Raw genomic sequence first — 20,656 nt, forward strand, 5'->3', positions numbered from 1 at the left:
CTTCACCATCTCTGTTACTGCTGGTGTTTTTATAGTCAAATTTGTTAAATTTTCAGGTGCTTTAATATTATGGTTAAGTACTCGCTGTAAACCTTTATCACTAACTTTTCTGAGAATGCAGTAGTAATTAAAGGAAAAAAGAAAAAAAGGCTTCCACTCAGTTACTAATAATTTTGTAACTAATAATGTAGTTTAATGTAGACAAGATTTTTACACAACAATTATGTCATAAGTATTCATTTAACCTAAGACATATTACATTTAAGTAGTTTGTAAGTCTATTTATCACACATTAGCCTGTTTGTACAATTGATAATACATGTTACTAAGGATTCCGTGTGATCTGGTACAAGGGGAGGTCCAGGGAAGAGGAGGTAACACCATAAGTTACCACACTGAGCAATTCAACCCTAGTGACACACTGAAAATAAGATGGGTGTACAAAGCACTGGTCCAAACCATAGCGTTAATTAATGATCTAGCTTACCTGCCCTTGTTCTCCTTTCCTTTCATTTTAGTTTCTTGACCTTTTCCTCCAGTAGGATCCCACTCTACACAGGTATCTTCAACTTTCAGGTTCAAATGGGATGATGAGTTATCCAGACTGAAGTTAAGTGCTATCCAAGACAACAGTCCAAATTGTTGTTTTAAAAAGTGTGCCAAGGAAACACCAAAGCAGCATACCTGAACTCTCTGAAGCAAAGTCTTCAATATTATTAATATTATAAGGAGCTCTAGGAGGGAGTGTAGTGGTTATGAATTGGGCTGCTAGCCTCAACGTCAGCAGTTCAAAACTACCAGCTGTTCTGCAGGAGAAAGATAAGGCACTTTCTGCTCCTATAAAGTTTTACAGCCTTGGAAACCCTATACAGGGTTGCTATGAGTTGGAAATGACTCAATAACATTTAACAAGATCTTTGAATATATGGCTACAATTTATCATTGCTACCTAGAGACCTGGTGTGGTATTGCAGTGTAAGCACTTGACCGCTAGGTTGGTTTGAACTGCAAGGTCAGCAGTTCAAACTGACCAAGCGCTCCTCGGAGCCCCCATACAGGGTCGCTATGAGTTGGAACTGACTCTACCACACTTAGCAGCAACAATAACCTTACTGGGCTGCTAACAACAATGTTAGTAGCTTCAATCTATCAGTCACTCTGCAGGAGAAAGATGAGGCTTTCTGCTCCTGACAAGATTTACAGCTTTGGAAACCCTACACAAGGTTGCTATGGATTGGAACCAACTCGATGGCACACAACCACCACCACCACCAAGTTTCCTGCTACTTTTCTTTATATACCTTGTACTGCAACCAAATAAATTTACTTGTAAGCCCACTGTAGTTCTGCCAGTGTTTTGAACTAGCTCAAACTGGTTCCTGGCCAATAAAGTAAAACTAGACTTGGTCCAAATTTTTTTAATTTGATTGAACCCGAATGATAAATCCAACAGGAAAAAAGTACGGGTCGAAGCTCTTCCCGGAGTCCGATGTGGGTGACAGGATGATTGACAGGACTATGGTGATGGCACACATGCCTAAATTTTCTGTCTTCAAAGCAAGGTGTCACCTACTATGTAGTTACCAAGTAATCTGCTTCTGTTAGTTATATTCACCTCCAAAAATTCAAACTTCTCATTACTAACCAATGAAAGAATATTTTCTTACAAGACCACATGTCACTGAAGGATACTGATTTATCTAAGGTTTCATTATGTCTATGAGTAGGATTCATAAAACATCTAGTAAGTATATAGAGAACCTAAAGTTCACCAAATGAGTCAAGAATCTTTTTATCCTCTCTTATAAGCACTGGACTGCTAAACATGAGGTCTGTGGTTCAAACCCACCAGCCACCCCTTGGAAACCCTATACAGGATTACTATGAGTCAGAACCAATTTGATGGCACTTAACAACAATTATTCTGGAAATAGCACTTTAATTTCAACTATGCATCTGATGACCCAATGTTCACTGTCTTCATTTATAAAACAACATTCTAAATACAAATCTACTGACTACAGTAGTTTCTAGAAAATGTCTTACTCTGCATATTAATAGCTTTCAAAATCTGTGTCTAAACAGATTTTGAGTTTACAGAAAGAAATACTGCAGCTTGGTTTTTTTTGTAAAAATTGAAACAGAATTCCCTACTAGGTGGTGGTGGCGATTATGTACCGCAGAGTTGATTCCTACCTCTGAGCAATGCTGTATGTGGATTCCGAGGATGTACATCTTTAAGGGAGCAAAAAGCCTCATCTTTCTCCCGGAGAGTGGCTGGTAGATTCAAACTGCTAACTTTGTGGTTAGCAGCCTAACTTGTAACCCCACTACACTAGCAGAGCTCCTACTTAAGAGGTAGGTTACTAAGAAGTTAAAATTCCTTCTGCTTAGGCAATGAAGTAGCTTAATCCAGGGCTTTGAACCAATTCATCCAGTTCAGCCCCTGATAATTTACCTTCACATCTTAGATATAATGAATCAGAATTTAACTTGTAACAACATCCCTAGCTGATTCTCATGTATGCATATACTCTGGGTGTCTATGTAGTAGAAGGCACACTAAAATGAACTGAGACTTTGAGCTACCAAGAAATGACATTTCCTCTATACTAGTTATTAGGTAATGCATGTGAAGGCATATGCATATTTGAAAGAAAGAAAAGGACTAAACTGTAAAGTGCCCTTAATTCTCAATTGCCTGTTAAAATCCAAAAGCTGTTTCTGATGTTTGATTTGCTAGAGAGAAGAGCCACCAGCAATCCTGGGGTGTAGAGTGGAAAGAAAAGATACCACCCCAATCCACCTGACACCAAACCTATCAAATACCACAGTACTCAAATGGAAAAACCTGAGATTCAATCCCAAGGATCCAATTTTCTCTCTCTCTCTCTCTCTTTTTTTTTTTGTGTGACACTAATCCCTTATGGACCTCAGTTAAGACATAGTGCATTCTAAGGTAACAGGGATAAAACCACATTTGTTAAGTGCCACTGAGTTGGTTTCAACTCAAACTAACCCTATATAGAGTTTCCAAGGAGCAGCTGGTGGATTGGAACTGCTGACCTTGTGGTTAGCAGTCCAGGGCTTATTCTACAGTGCCATACCAGGATAGTAAAAGACTGACCCCAAAAGTGTAGAACCCAAATACTGAGGAATAATAATAATGTAGTTTTACCTTGACAATAGCTAAAAACAGTTCAGGTTATATAGAAACTTTTGTCTGTAAATATGACTATGATTAGAAATGGTAAATGCCTCTGAAGAAATCTCAGTAATATCTCCCGTTAATAAACTACATAAATGTTAATTACAACAATAAGATTCAGAAAAACATAAGGAAACCAGTTCGCTGAGAAACCTCTGTGATGCTTGTAAGTTTACACTACACTGGAATTTGTAAACTAAGTGCCAGAGAATGTATCACCATCATCACTGCAGTCTTTTGTACCCAGCTGGATACAATCAGAAAGGCAAATTTTTTGGGAACCACTACTATAATTTTATTGTTCTGGTTTTATAATTCCTTCTGTAGGGAATTCTGAGGGAGTGTGTATGTGGAGGGTGAGGGGAACGGCAAGGGGAGAAAGAAAAGCAACCATGCATGAAATGCTTTTTGTCACAAAGTACTGAATAGTGTCAGATACCAGATTTCATTTGATGTTATGTGAATAGCCACTGGATCTTACCTTTGGTCTCTAAAGTCACTGGATCAGAATATTCTCCAGCCACAGCCTTGTTACAAGCTCGTACTCTGAAATTCATATACTTTGCATCAAATTTTAAACCTGCAAAAATGAGAATGGCTTTCAGACATGAACTGCAAGGTCGGTTTGAACTTGAAGGTCGGTGATTCAAGCTCACTAGCCACTCCTTGGAAACTCTATACAGGGTTGCTATGAGTCAGAACCAACTCGATGGCACTTAACAATAACAACAATCCCAAAAATATGAGTATGAACCTTGAAACAGACATTCTGTCCTCCAAAAGTATCACCTTGTTCAGGAAGCGTAAGAACTTATACTAAAACACTAACTGATGATGCTTCAAAGAACAGAAACACAATTAATCTATTATATCCTTCAAAAGAAATACATTATACAGTTTATCAACGGTTATTTTCTTACTTGTTTTTAACCCTGTTAATACCTTTGCAATCCTCATTAAAAGTAGTATTTTGTTCAAAAACAGAACACAATCTAAAATAACATATCCAAAGTTTGTTGATACTTCAAAAAGATTTCTATGTTTATGAAATGCTGCTTTATGTAAAAAAATAAATTTAAATAAGCAAAGCATAGATATTAGCAGCAAAAACTTTCAGGCTAGTTAGCACTAAATTAGAACCTTAGTCCAAACATTACTAGACATGGGAATGATAAAAGCCACCAGTTGTCTGAAGGATTAAGACAGATGTAGTAAGCTGATTAAATAGGACGCATCAAAGGTAGTAAGTTCAGCACTAAGCCACTGTCACACCAAGTAACTTCCAATCCAGAAAGATCCCACAGAACTGAGTACATCTGTCCTACAGGGGTCCCAAGACAGCCTCATTTTCCTCCCACAGATTGGCTGGTGGGTTTGAACTACTGACCTTGCAGTTAGTAGTCCAGTGCTTAACCCATAGCACCACCATGGTGCCATACAATCAGCATAAATAGTAAAACTTCATACAACTCCTGACCAATAGTATATGCTCAATAAAGGCAGCTACTAATGTATTTGGGGCATTTCAAATATTCAAAGTTCTCTTTGGAGATATCATTTTGAAAGCTTTTCAATTAGCCAGCCTACAAATTTCTAATACCAAGGCACAGTTCTACTTTAGGTATTAACATGATAACTAAAACAGTAAAAGCAACAGTATTTAAGCATCAGTGAAATATGGGACCTTGTATACCTATGAAAAAGCGGCAACTTTTCCATTCAGCAAGAAAAAGAAACAATCTAATGGTATTCTGAAATACTGCTTCCCAGAACATCCCTTCTTACTTGTTTAACATATATTCTGTTTTGTCAGGTTACAAATGTCCAGAAGCAATTTAAGCAAAGATTTTCTTGGTGTTTTCAGGGAAATCCACTCTGATAATCAATATATTGAAAGTTAACTTGGCTTTAAAAATGTAATAACTTGATCCTTTAAGGTACTGAAAAATACTTTTCACAACTGCATTTATTTTCTGAGAATAAGATGAATCAATGCTGCTGTTTTACCTGACAGTGTATATTCACTGCCCTTAATATTCTCAATTGTCTCCCAGCATCTCTCATCCTTGACACGTGGAAGTCCATCAAAGTTTGTTTTCCTATATTCCAATATAAAATGGTCGATCTTATTATCTTCTTCTGGCATGCTCCACGCTACTGTGACACAGTTATCAGCAACCAAACACTCTATGGGGTCTATTTCTGGAGCTCTTGGAACTGGAAAAAACAAAAATAAAACCTCATTTATTATAATATTAGTCAAATATTTGTTTGTCATTCAAACTTTGCTTTCTAATTCTACACCTGAACTGTTAAAATGAATTAGGTTAAAAAAAGGGACAGCCTAGTAAATGCAAAATGATTATTTTTAATGCATCTTTTATTGCTAAACTATAAAAAATGCAAGTTTCAAAGTATTTTCATAGACTTATTCAAAGTTTGGAGTCCTGGTGTGGTGCTGTGGGTTAATAAACCAGACTGCAAAGCCATTTGAACTACAAGGTTGGCGGTTCAAGCTCACTAGTCACTCCTTGGAAACCCTATACAGGGTCGCTATGCATCAGAACTGACTCGATGGCACTTAACAACAACAACATTCAAAGTTTACTAAAGATGCTCATTGGCATAAAGCAAATTCCCACACGCTAAGGATTTTAAAATATCAAAAATACCTTGTTATTTAGAACTCATTATATTTTTATTCACTATATTTTTTTTATTCTTAGTGTTAAACAGGTACAATACATAAGTAAATTAAATTAGTATTGATGAAATGGAATAAACTGCTCTTAAATGATTCAACTAATTCAAAATTGCATTTTCACTATATGTTTTAAATCTGTCTTTAAAAGAATAGTAACTTCTCAGTACTTAACAAAAATGCACTTCATGCACCCTAAAAATGACTTTGTTGTTTGCTAGCTGCCATTGAGTTGGCCCTCATCCCATGGTGACTCTATGCACAAAGAAACAAAGCACTGTCCCCATGACTGGTTGCAGATCTGACTGGTGTTGACCGTAGGGTTTTCACTGGTTGATTCTCAAAAACAGATCCCCAAGCCTTTCGTCCTAGTCTGTCTTAGTCTGGAAGCTCACTAGAACGTGTTCTCTATCATAGCACTGGATGTTCAGGAATGTTATAATGTCTCTCTCGCCATCTCCCTAGCTAGTAACGGACACAAAGTAAAGTATGTGCCGCCTTAGGAGGAGGTGACTGACTGTCCTCTGAAGAAACCCAGAACTCTGTTAACTGATCCCAGTGGGTTAAAGGGAAAAGGGATGCTCCAGTTGTCAGTAACCTAGAGTAACCATCAGGATTCACCCTAAACAAGGGCAAGGAATAATGTTTATTATCCGCAGTGGGTCTTCTACTTTTATTACTCTCTTTAACCTTTTATTGCCTCTTCCCCTTTTTGATCTCTGCAAATGCTATTTGGAAATCAAACATAGCTGTTCTATTATTTGCATTAACTTTACCACAGAGGTGTTCTGGCATTCCTCTCCCATTGTGTGAAATGAGACATGCTTGGCTAGATCACATTGTGGGATGGGGGCCTAACTTTGGGGCATTGTGGCTGATAAGAGTGCTTGCTATTCAACTTATCCTGCTCTGTGCTTTGCCTCAAACTTGTGACTACAGCACACTGCACATGGAAGCTTCCTCTGCAGACAGGTTGTGGCTGTATTTGAGACTCAATAGCCAGAAATCAACCCAGGTTTCTGATATGTAAGGTGTGAGTTCTACCACTGACCCATCCAAAACTACTTCAGAGTACTGACTCGTTAAAATAAACTCAAGCAAATGAACTGTATTTCACATATATGAACATTATTCAATTTCCTGCCCATAGAAAATCTTTTCCATAGATGTACGTTAACAAATGTCCTATTTTATATACGGGTTAACTGGAGAGCACAATCCTCCAGTAACACAGATGTGTGCCAATTGTGTTAAAGTATGTAGCCCAATTGGTACTGTCTTTAAACAGTTCATTGATAAAAAGAGAATTTCTAAATCATCCAGCTATGCAACACTGGCTCAACATTTAATAATCAAATAATGCAAACCATCACATTAATAGGCCTATGAAACAAAATCACATGATGGTATCAATAGAGAAAAAAAATAATTTGACAAAATCTAATACCCATTCATGATACAAACGCTCAGAAAACTAGGAATAAAGGGAAATTTCCGCAACTTGATAAAGATCTTCAGAAATCTACAGCTAACCTCATAAATAATGATGAAGAACCAGATGCTTTCTCCCTAAGATTGAAAACAAGGCAAGACACTTTCTTCTCTCAGCATTCCTAGTCAACACTCTATAGGGAGTCCTAGTTAGATGTAACAAGGCAAGAAAAGGAAATAAAAGGTATACAAATTGAAAAGGAAGAGATAAAAATGTCTTTGTTTGCAGAATGCCTTGGAATTAACAAACTATTGAAGCAAGGCTGTGGGATACAAGGTCAATATATAAAAGCCAGTTGCTTTCCTACATACCAGGAATGAAAACTAGAATTTGAAATTAAAAACCCAAATATGATTTATATAAGCATCAAAGAAAGGGAAATAGTTAAGTATAAACTTCAAATATGTATTAGATCTATTAAGGGAAACTGAAAAATTCTTAGTGAAAGAAATCAATAAAGATAAAACAAATGGAGTGATACTACATGTTCATGGACAAGAAAGATAAGCAGACAACCTTGGTTTTTCCCAACTTGATCTACAGATTCAGTACAATCCCAATTAAAACCCCAGAAGATATTTTCTGGATACTGACAAACTGATTCCAACATTTATATGGGAAAGCAAAAGACTCAGAATAGTCAACATAATAATGAAGAACAAGTCAAAGGACCGACGCTGCCTTCCTAGAAGACTTACTATAAAGTCCCAGTGATCAAGAATCATGGAACATGCCGTCTATTAGAATACACACCAAACAAAAATCTCAAAACAGTGTTTACAATGATCTATATGTATAAGTATATAAGGAGCTCTGGTAGTGTAGTGGTTACGAATTGGGCTGTGAACCTTAAGGCCAGCAGTTCGAAACTACCAGCCGCTCCCCAGGAGAAAGATGAGGCGTTCTGCTCCCGTAAAGATTTACAGCCTTGGAAACCCTGTACAGGGTCGCTATGGGTCGGAACCGACTCGACTGCACTTAACAACAACAATATGTATATAAGTACTCAGGCATTTTTCAGGTAAATATAAATTGCTAAAATTTCTTTGACAATTTAAATATCTATCAAAATTTAAAATCATTTTTTAAAATGAGCAAACATTTCCATTTCCAGAAATTCTCCTCAAGGCACAGTGGCAGATCCTTGCCAACATATGTAAGCATTTTGCTCATTGTTGCATTTCTCTAACAGAAAAACACAATAAACCTCAATACTTATCAAGAAAGCCTAAATTACTACGGTCAACACTGGACTGTTAAGCACAAGGTTGGCACTTCAAACCCACCAGCTGCTCCTATGAAATGCTATACTATACAGGAAGGCCCTCCCTCCTAAGTGATTATCTGGATGTTCTCCTTACAAGCAAAACCTCAGCTAACTGGTTATCAAGAGAGCTGTGGTACTACAACCTAAAAATTTCAAGACTAAAGTATGATCCAGTCAAAGAAATTCTAAGTGACAGACTGAAATGGTAAAACTCATCTAAAAAGTATCTGGCATAATAATACTACCCACTCCAATCAAGTCAATTCCAAGACTATGAATCCTTACTGGAGCATACAGCCTCATCTTTCTCCCAGGGATCAGCTGGTAGTTTTGAACCAACAACCTTGTGGTTAGCAGCCCAATACCTACCCCACAGCACTACCATGGCTCCTGGTAATCTAAATATAACCTTGACAAATAGTATTCCCTTTTAAAGGCATTTTCACTCTTGAGTCGTTGTTGTCATTAAGTCCCGTGGAGTCGGTTCAGACCCAGAGACCCTGTATAGGGTTTCCAAGGAGCAGCTGGTGAGCTTGAACCACTTATCTGTCTTAGGGAGAGCATTGTAAATGAAAATAAAAACCAAACCCTAGTTATTGTTGAGTCAAGTCATGGTGAGCTGATGTATTTCAAAGCAGAGCTGCACCCACAGGGTTTTCAATGGCTGTGATGTTTAGGAAATAGATTGCCAAGTCTTCCTTTGGAGAGATTCAAATCACCAATCTTTCTTCTAGTAGACACCAACCAGGGACTTAGGAGTGAAAATATGTTATTGTTGTTAAGTGCTGTTGAGTCAGTTCCAACTCATATAGACTGTATATAGGGTTTCCAAGGAGCGCTGGTGAGCTTGAACCACCAACCTTGTGGTTCAAACTGACCTTGCTGTCCAGTGAATTAACCTGCAATGCCACACCAGGACTCCAAGAATGAAAATATAGTGGTTAGTGACAGGTATAGTATTTCCTCCTACAACTCAGTGTCTTCTCTCATCCTACTATTATCCCTTCCATTTATAAACTCTGCGAAAACGTCTGACATACACCACACAAGTTGCTACTTCACTTGTGCAACCCTGATAGTTTCAGGCCTTGGTCCATGCAGTCACATTTTAAAGTCTGGCCATATATTCAAAGAAAGGAATAGTTTCATAGGGTCAGCATTCCCTGTTCAATAGCAGCTAATCTGGGGTGAAGGGGCAGCTGCCAAAAAAGAACCTAAATGCAAAACACTTAACTTCAAGACATTCTCTGATCCCCTAAATTACCATGTTCTAAACAATTTGAACTATTAAGTTAACAACATGATGCTAAAAAGAAGATTATCAACCCAAAAGTCTTTAAATGGACAATAACCTGAGACTCAATTTCATGTGGTTTGGCCATTGGACTATCACATACTAATATTCTAGTAAATTAACATTAATTACTACTTAAAATCATTATTACTGGAAATAAACGTTTTGTATGTATGCGCTAAGAATAACCATATAATGAAGACAGCAATTCGTATGATCCTGATAAAAATCCTAGAAGGATCAGCCACATTTTAAAGATACAAAAAAAATGAAGCACAGTTAAGTCTGTACTGCTTCTCTCTCCCAAAGCAGCACTAGTGGAAGCTTTTATCACAACGAAATCATTCTATGGAGTCCTGGCATGGCTGGACTGAAAGGCTGGAGGCTCAACCCTAACAGTCACTCCTGGGAAACCCTATACAGACAGGGTCACTCTGAGTCAGAACCAACTCGATGACACACACCAACACCACCAATAACAACAACAAATAATACTAACAATTCCATTAGTATTATTTAATAAATAATAATATAAAAAAGATAGGTAAATTTCAATTATTCCTTAGCTGGATGAATAAAAGAATTTCACTTTTTAAGTATTTATAAACTAATGTTCATTATGGAAAAATCTTGCAGGAAACGTCACATGTGATACATGTATTTACCTGGCAAAAACGTCAACATTTGCAGCATCTGTCTCTCCTGAGAGAAATCCACCATTAGGTGAGTCATGTTGTCACTGACCTTTGGTTTCAAAGAAAGGCGGAAAGCTGATGCCATTGTGACTCTATGGCAAACAAAAACATAGTTTTTAAAATAAAAGAAATACCAAATAATTTCTTAATTTATAAAATGAGAGACAGAAATGGTTTCAGTCTTCAGTGTAATGATTTCAGGAACTATAATAAGGTACCAAAGTCAAACAGAAATTTGCTCTTAAGAGTTTTTTTAAAAATTAACTGTAAATGAAAAACTACAGAAGGTCTTTAAATGGATAGATATACTTAGGACAACTTCTACCAATTTTTCTTCCTGCTAATTTTATAAAATAGCACATGTATGCAGGTATGAGCCAGCTTTCCAGTATAAATAATCTTTACCAGGCCCAAAACTCATTGGAACGTCTGCACACTCAGTCTCATTGACTTCCTGATGCCAGCCTCCTTCCTTTTCATATGCCAGATAATAAGCAGTACACACAGCCTGATTCAAAGATTTCCTCTAATAGTCACACTCTCCAGTAAGAGCAGAGGTACATGGGCCAGCAGTGCATAGCTTTGCAGCTTAAGATAGACCATGAATGAGAAAGGAGAGGAATGATATCACTCTGATGTACCATCATCAGTTTCACAAAAGGATACAAGAAATATCCTGCTGAAACTACATGCCATGAAAATAATGGGGTCCAATTAACAGTTATTAGATGAACAAAATAAGTCACACCACACCTCATTTATGGGAATACTGTTTTGTTAATACAAACCAGAGATTTAAAAAAATCCTCATATTCTATTAGCTTGGAATTTTATCTCAAATTTTGATTTTTCATGTTCCAGAGAATTTCTAAAACTGTCAATATTCTTCATTAAAGAATGACAAACAAATACTATTCATGAAAGTCTTGGTAGTCTACAATGTGGAAAAGGAAACACTGGTACATTAGGAAAGGCCAAGAAATTCTACCCTACAGATCAGTGTGATGAATGATATTAAGCTGTGTCTGTATTCAGTTATTTCATCTTAAAGCTAGAGAAAAAAATCACTTCACTTAAAAGTAAAATGAACAAACAGTAGCTGATCTATGCAGCATGAAAGTGCTATGTTGGAATATAATTTATAAAGAACAAAAACTCGTACTTACTCATAATTACATATAATACTTTTAGTTATTAATTCTCCAATAATGAAATTTCAAACCAAACCAACAAGAAAAAATGGCTATGCCTTTTATATGTTTTTTTCTTTTTTCTTTTCTTTTTTTAACTTTTTATTGTGAATTGAGTGAAGGTTTGCAGACAAAATCATCAGTAATACATTGAAGATATCATACACTTTGTTTCATCTCAATGGTTGCAATCCCTTCCTTGGAACAAGTTATTCCATTTCCTCCTTGTGGCACCTCCTTCTATTTTATCTACTTTCCCTATCCCTTCTCACCTTTGTCCTTAGGTACACGTTGCCCCACTAATTTTGAATGTTTGACCATTCCATCATTTATAGTGAGCATACCTTACTAGCATTGTTATTCCTCCTATATACCTATCACTGTTTGACTGAAAGTTGGGCCCTGAGGGTGAGTTCCTTTCTGGACCTTAAGGGTGGTTGAGGACCACAGTCTCAGGTTCCTCCAGTTTCTGACCAGTAAGCCAGGTCTTCATTTTTTAAAAATTAATTTTTGAGTTTTATTCCACATATTCTGCCTCCTTATCCAGGATCTTCTAATGTGATCCATTTTAGGGAAGTTGGTAGTGATAGCTGGGCACCATCTAGTTCTGGTCTCAGAGTTGTGGAACTGATATTCATATGTTCCATTTAGTCTGTTGGGCTAATTGATTCCAAGCATCTTCAGTTCTCATCACTCTTCTTCCTTCTGCACATGGAGAGACCTGTAGCTGCACCTTAGACGGCTGCTCATGAGCTTTTAATATCCTTGATGCCACACCAAAGTAGGATGTAGAACACTGTCTTTGTGGGCTGCTATGCCAACTGACACAGTGCCCCCAGGCTCAGCTAGCTACTCACTGCCTTAAGATGTTTGATAATGTCTAAGAAATTTTCATGATTTTGCCCACTGTATGGTCAACTCTATTCATAGTTGAGTTTGCAGGAAAGGTAAATACTCATGTGTCAATATCCTCTCTCAAGCTCTTGTATATCTATGGGATATATAAATATATACACCATACATTGTTCTTTAAAGTCCCAGAATCTTCTGATTTGATCTGACACCTTCTAGAAGAGTCCTGGTGTGACACTATAGGATAAGCATTGGACTGTTACCTACAAGGTTGGCAGTTCAAACCCACCAGCTGCTCCTTGGAAACCCTATATAAGGTTGTTATGAGTCAAAATTGACTTAACGGCACTTCACAATAACCATAACAAAAGCAGCGTTTTGGTGGCAAAGTGGGTTAAGCACTGGGCTGTTAACTGATAGGCTGGTGGTTCAATCCACCAGTTCCTCCATGGGAGAAAGATACGGCAGTCTGAGTCCATCAACATGTACAGTCCCAGAGACCTGGAAGCAATTCTACTCTGCCCTACAGGGTCACTATGACCTGGAATCTTCTAGACAGCACTGTGTTTGCTTTAGAAGAGCTGTTTTTAGAGTAGTTACTTTATAAATAAATGTTCACTGAATCAGTAAATGGGTTCAAAATTATTTTATGTCTTTTAACCTGAATACTTATTTAAATATTTATCGAGAACTTCTGAGAAAAAAAATACCAGAAAGTATCTTAGGGAATTGTAAATCTGAAATCTATAAATCTTTAATCAGAATGACACAACAGAAAAAAGAATATTTCCCTCAAAGTGCATTATAAATAGTTTACCTAAGGACTTCTGGGGCAAGATGGTGGAGAAGACAGACGCACTGAACAGTCGCTCTTCAAGGACATAGGAGACTAAGTGAAACAGATACTGGTGATAATCGGAACCCTGAGCTTCAGAGATTAGGACAGAGAGGTAGACTGAGTGACAACTAGAAGGGGAATCTGAACAGGAGCAGTGAGAGGAGGCTCTCTGGTCCCGGAATGATTTATAGCCTCGGAAACCCTGTACACAGTCGTATGAGTCAGAACTGACTCCACAGCACATAACCACCACACCAGAGGAACAATTATTTAAAAAAAAAAAAAAAAATCCACAAAAATGTGACACTATCCAAGAGGAATAATTTACATGTGACTGGAATTTTAGAACAGGAAGAGACAAATATATAGATAGACAGAAAAATATATATCCAAGGGTTGTTAGAAGAAAACTTCATGATGAAAGATGAGAAGACAGCCATTCAAGAAGCTGAATGAACTCCAGGATACACTTCAAAACAAAACCACCAAGATATATTGTAATCAAACTTTTCAAAACCAAAGATAAGGAAAGAATCCTGAGAGCAGCTCAAGAAAAAAGGAAAGTTACCCACAAAGGAGAATTTATAAGACTAAGTAAGTTCCAATTTCTCAGCAGAAGCCAGGCAGGCGAGAAGACAATGAAATGACATACAGAAAACTCTGAAAGAAAAAACACTGCCAACCAAGAATCATATACCCAGCAAATCTGTCCATCAAATACGGTGGTGATAAGCAGAAATTAAACAAATTTATAAAAACTGGACAGACCTTACAAGAAATACTAAAGGGAGTTCTTTGGGCAGAGAACCAACAGCAGCAGCCAAAACCTGAGATAAACACACATGACGATATCACCTAGAATTCAACCCAGATATACAAATAGTCACAGTCAAATAAACCTATAAGGAAAATGAGTAACCAAAGATACCAGTTTGCAACAACAAAAACCCACAAAGTACAAAGAGAGAATACTGTATTTACAGAACTTTCAAATGAAGAAGAAATCAAGTACATTTTTTTTAAAGTGAATAAATAAAAATAAGCCTAACTGTTAAAAAGAAGAAAGAAAAGAAATGGTTACCAAAGCAGATAATTCTCTATACTACAGGAGCCATATAGTTTGGATACGTTTCAATTCACTTGGACTTTCTGGGTTTATTTCTAGTGGGACAAACTGAATACAAGGACCCCTTTTCTCCATTTTTCGTTTTGTTTTTTTCATTTCTTGCAAAGGGAAAATAACTGCAAAAATTAAACTTTTAATTTCTTCAACCTGCCAATAGAATTACCTTGATTTTCTCTTTCTTAACTTTCAAAAAGTAGTAACTTATCCCTACTGCAGTTTCAAAAAAACAAAAACCAGAGGGAATGGAAGCAAATACTGTTGAATGAGGAAATGATGGTGTAAAGCCGATGTTCTCACATGTAAACTACCACTCAGTTCACACACACAAAAGTAATAACTCCCACAGTACACTTTGTGTAATTAATCATCTTCCAGTATTACTAAGCATTCCTAAGTGTGTACTAATAATCTGTAGTTTCAGAGATTTGCTATGTATTGTATTCTCATCTCCTCAGTGTGCTTTCTCCTTCCATCCCTCACTTATTCCTCTATAACTGGTCACAGCAAATAATTAATGTTGAGTTTTCATTGATACTTTTATTTTTACATACTGACTCCCTCCTTAGATGTTACACACTTTTCTTTAAAATACCCTCTCTATCCTCATATAAAGGAGTAACTCATCCTTTGGTAAAAATAATTCATTTATTACAAGTATGTTTAAATTATACTTATTCTATAAAATAGTAATGATAGAAATTTGGAAGCTTGCTCCTTGGAAGAACACCTGAAAAATAACTCAGAGACACTTGAACATCATGATGCTAAACATCAAGTTTTAGTGATTACTAGGTCTGGGGAGAGGGAGGAATGGGAAGTTGTTGCTTAATGGGTACCAGGTTTCTGTTAGGGGTGATGAAGAAAGCGTTTTGGAATTAGATAATGATGATGATAACACAACACTGTGAATGTAATTGATGTCACTGAATTGTACAATTCAAAATGGCCCCAAACAGACACAGCTATGAATGTGGTAGAGCATACAGGGGCAAAATGATGAAAACTTCTTTGGCATTACCAAACACTTTGAAGCAACAAGCTGCTGGGCCTCAGGACAGGATCATATCGTCTCAGGGGACACCATGGTCAATTAGCCTAACACAGTCCCCAAAGGCAATGTTCTCCATGCTACTTTAGTTGAGTAGAGACTGGGATCTGAAAAGCTCATGAGTGGCTGTCTAGGATGCAACCATTGGTCTCGTCATGTATAGAGGAAAGAAGAGTGATGAAAACTAAAGAATCAATGAGTCCAATGGACTAGTGGAACATGTAACATCAGTCTCCACGACCCTGAGATCAGAAGAACTAGACAGTGCCCAGATACCACTACCAACTGCTCTGCAAAGGGTCACATTAGGAGATCCAGGATACAGTGTGAGAAAATGTGGCACAAAACACAAATTATACAAAAGACCAGGCTTAGTGGTCAGAAAGAGACTGGAGAAACCTGAGACTATGGCTGTCAAAGACTCTCAGGTCTAGAAAGTAACTCACCCTCGTCACCCAATTTTCAGCCAAGTAGCAGACAGGAGCTCTACTAGTGTAGTGGTTACGAATTGGGCTACGAACCGCAAGGTCAATAGTTTGAAACTACCAGCTGTTCCGCGGGAGAAAGATGAGGCTTTCTGCTCCCGTAAAGATTTACAGCCTCGGAAACCCTGTACAGGGTCACTATGAGTCAGAACCGACTCCACGGCACATAACCACCAACCACAAGCAAACAGGTTTAAAAAAAAAAAGGGGACAAAAACTCTAGTGAAGTATGCTCATCATGGAATGGTCACCATTCAAGATCAAAAGGGCAACATTTATCTAAGGACAAAGTTCTGAAGAGCTGAGAGGAGGTTGGGATGGAAATAAAATAAGAAGGAAGTGGGATAACTGCTGTCTCATTGAGGAGATGAAGCAGAAGGTAGGGTTTGTTGAATGTAAAACTGGTGATCTGCTCTGTAAACCTTAATTCAATTCACAATAAAAAGTTTTAAATAAAAACAACAACAAAAAGGAGAAGAAATTGTTTCACAAATAAGCCGAGACCCAGAAATTTTCGATAGGCAGGAGACAAAAATTTCACAGGTGGCCAAAAATGTGTACACTGAAACAAATGCAATAAAAAATGGAGAAAATGAAATTTTTCCTGGCAGATAAAAAGGAACCCTAATTTCTGGGATAACCTATATACTGAAGAAATCAAGACAAAAAGCTAACATAGGACAAAAGACAAAAAAGTCATCGTGAAGAATACATTCACCCATGAAAAGTGGCTATGAAATTAAATTCTGAAACAAATCTAAACAAAAAGAGGTCAGAGGTAAGGGAAGAATTGGGGAGAGCACAGAGCCATATAGATCCACAGAAGAGGAAAAAAACAAAATTTCTGGTAAGGTCTCTTGCAAACTCTTTGAAGAGTCAAAAACCTGAATAGGAAGTGCCCTCCTTAACCAGAAAATCAGGGACCACCCGATTCAGTGGTGTCAGAGTAAATAGGTGGCTGAAACAGGCCATCAAACCTAGCCAGGGTGGAAGATAGGATTACTCATGGCAATTCCTGCAGACACAACCCAAATCTACCTAGTTTCTTAAAACTGAGCAGTGCAGCATCCATTCCTCATATAATTAATATACTTTTCCTTCAAATTTTCATAATCTCCCTTCTCTAACACCTCCTATACACCCAGCTTTTGTAAAAATGACCCATGTCTTTAAGTTTTCTGATATAAAATTCAAAAACAATTTTTTAATTACTTAATATTTAAGGAGCTCTGGCAGCGTAATGGTTACGAATCGGACTGCGAGCCGCAAGGTCAGCAGATCAAAACTACCAGCTTTCTGCTCCCATAAAGATTTACAGCCTTGGAAACCCTGTGCAGGGTCGCTGAGTTGGAACTGACTCCACGGCACATAACAACAACAACAACTTAATATTTGTGCTAAGAATGCTGTTAAGTGTCATGTACACCATTTTTCTGAGCAAATAAAAGACCATAAGCGAAATGGAGATTTCGAACCAAAGCTTCAGTCAAGATTAACAATAGACACTGGTTTTCATACAATCTATAATGAATATTATGAATTATCTGATGAATAAATTAATCTAGGATTAGAATGTGCATGGAGGAGCTGTACCTAACAGAGAATCTCATATATCCACATGAAGAAACCCAGATGACGTGACAACCTCACTGCAGTTGGTTCTCAGTGACAAGCCAGGCTAATCAAAACCATCCCTTCTGTTGGATCTCATTCCAACGTTGCCAGCAGTCCCTTTAGCCCTTTGAAGTGTTTGTTACAGAAAGTAATACATTCCCTTTCCTAATCTTGGCGCTCCCACTGAGAAAGACCTTTGAAACCAAAACCTTTAATCATGTTATCTCATTTTCTCGTGGTACAAACTAGATAGCAATGGCATTAAAAGTAGACAGAGATGGCACCAGGAACAGGATGGAATGAGAATGCAAAGGTGTTACGGAGGGCAGTGAAGAGGGCTTTAGCTCTTGAGGAGTACTCAAAATGCTGATCCTCAGAAAACGGAACACTGATATTTAAAATTAAGAACAAGAAAAAAAAATACATTCCAGGATGTATTTTAAATTATTCAGACTGGTTCCCCCATTCGTTAGTACAGCTAACTAGAAACTGTATTAAAACTAAAACTAACTATATTATACCAGAAATGAAATTCTTTGGGAAGCACAAAACTTTCCATACTTATGTTTTTTTAAAAATCAGGTAGATATTATAAATTATTCAAGAAAATATACAGAAGAAGATTTTTAAAAGAATACTTATATACTAGGTATTTTTACTTTAACCAACGGGATTCTAATAAAAACTGTTTTTGAATTTCATTTCTGACTTCCATATTTATACTTAATAAAAATGTAGGTTTTTATACCATACCTATCCTTGATCTGTCTGGCAGCCTTGGAGCAAGTCAGGGAGAAGAGAAAGAAGGCAGTTAGTGCTTTCCATGCAAGTTTCAATGGCAGTGACATGCAAGAAAAGTTAGAATATAAACCCTGCAACAGATAGATCATTATACCAAAATATAAACTACAGGAAATTTTTATAATTCACATAAGCTTGCATAATGTGATGTAGAATAATAGAAAATTCAGACCTATGTATAAATCACCATAAAAGTAGGAAAATTTAACACTTCAAACTAATTCCAGGTGACTGGAAATCTATATTCTTACCTTAGGATTATTAAAACACACCTCTACTGTCCCTTATTCAATTGGGCACACATCTAGAACAATCATCCTCCTTCCTAGCAAACACATTTCCATGCATCTTGATGGCTTCTTATACTTTTAAAATCTGCTCCCAGGTTTTCTTCAGAGACCTCTTTCATAATTCATGTTTTTTAAAATGGTTGCTGCAAATATTCTTTACATGCCTTCCCAGGGGTAAGGACTTCATATCCTGAGAGTCTGTCTGCTTATAGAAAACTAAGCAGCACATCAGTAATCCTTTACTCCAAAAAATGAAGTGGTCATGCAAAAATTCAGAGTAGGAGGAAACAAACAACAAAAAAAAACCAAAAACACTTGTTGATATGCTTTATACCCTCAGATAACTTTATAGAAGCTTCTACTTCAACCTGTTAGGCTATACTTCTTTTGCTCTTCAGAGTGCTATCAGAAGTTTAAGAAGACAAAGTCTGTACAGTCATATAAAAACTAAGAAAAACACAAAAATTTTTTGTCCCATATATTTACATGTAGTATAATAGACATGAATAAATTATTTCTCCCACACTAGTAAGCATGGCTGTTTTTCTCAACCCTCCAGCCCTAGTGCCTAGCATAATACTTGTCGCTGTTAGGTGCTGTCTAGTCAGTGCTGACTCATAGAGAACCTATCTACAACAGAAAGAAACCCTGTCCCGTCCTGTACCATCCTTCTTATTGCAGATCCCATTGTGGAAACTACTGTTTCAATCCATCTTGCTGAGAGGTTTCCTCTTTATGACTCTACTTTAGCAAACAATGTGTGATACTTCATAATTACTAAGTCTCATTGAACATTAATTTTATGTACACAACAGTGTTTCTACTGCCTCTCTAGTTCTATTCTTGTTACTGGTCATTTTTACATTCACCTTAAAATACTTTGGTTTAAGTACCTTTCTATACAAAAGAGCAGAATTGAGAATGAGAATGTCAATATTTTACATGGCTCCAGCACTACCACCAACAATCCTGTGACCCTGTAAGGGTAGCAGTTCAGTTCCCGATTATGAATGAGGTCCGTTTCTTGTCTTTCAGACTTTAAGTGAAATTTGTTCATGTTTCGGACAGGTGTCTATGGTTCTTATTTTCCCTTCCTTTCGTGCAAAAAAAAAAGGAGCCCTGTTGATGCTGTAAGACAAGCACTGGACTATTAACCTCAAACCCACCAGCTGCTCTATGGGAGAAAGATGGGGCTTTCTACTCCCATAAAGATTTACAGCTTCAGAGGCCCTACACAGGATTGCTAAGTGAGAACTGACCCAATGGCAGTGGATTTGGTTTTAAAAGGAAGCCTGGTGGCACTGTGGGTTAGGCTAACTGTAAGGTCAGCAGTTTGAACCAGCTGGTCCTTAGGAGGAAGATAAGCAGCCTGCTTCCATAAAGACTCACAGCCCCAGAAACCCTATTCTATTCTGTACAGCCCTAGGAGTCAAAATCGACTTGAAGGCTGTGGGTTTTGTTTTATGTTTAGTGCAAGCAAAGACCCACAGCCTCATCAATGATTTCAAAGCAGCATGTGTAACAATTGAAGGTGACTAGGACGAAGAATGTGTTGTTGTTGTTAAGTGCTGTCGAGTCAGTTCCATCTCACAGAGACCCTGTATAGGGTTTCCGAAGAGTGGCTGGTGGGCTTGAATTGATGACCTTATAGTTTGCAGTCCAGTGATTATCCTACAGCGCCATACCAGGAGTCCTACGAATGTACAGCAGAGCAGAAACTGGTTCACAGTTTAAAAGGGAAGGCAAATTTACCTA

The 20,656-nt window shown here is 37.4% G+C and overlaps 1 protein-coding gene across 2 annotated transcripts in view; it reads right to left on the reverse strand.

The window, feature by feature from the left end:
* Positions 1-20,656, reverse strand: part of FSD1L (fibronectin type III and SPRY domain containing 1-like) — a 70,643-nt gene that overhangs the window by 14,650 nt on the left and 35,337 nt on the right. For both annotated transcript variants that reach the window (XM_006864697.1, XM_006864698.1), the window contains exons 5-9: positions 18,564-18,586; positions 10,628-10,749; positions 5,216-5,425; positions 3,690-3,788; positions 488-617 (exon numbers count right to left, since the gene is read on the reverse strand). In XM_006864697.1, the coding sequence (XP_006864759.1) occupies positions 488-617; positions 3,690-3,788; positions 5,216-5,425; positions 10,628-10,749; positions 18,564-18,586 (584 nt within the window). The remainder of the gene's footprint in view (positions 1-487; positions 618-3,689; positions 3,789-5,215; positions 5,426-10,627; positions 10,750-18,563; positions 18,587-20,656) is intronic.

This window comes from Chrysochloris asiatica, unplaced genomic scaffold (assembly GCF_000296735.1).
Source record: "Chrysochloris asiatica unplaced genomic scaffold, ChrAsi1.0 scaffold00069, whole genome shotgun sequence".
Lineage (NCBI taxonomy): Eukaryota > Metazoa > Chordata > Mammalia > Afrosoricida > Chrysochloridae > Chrysochloris > Chrysochloris asiatica.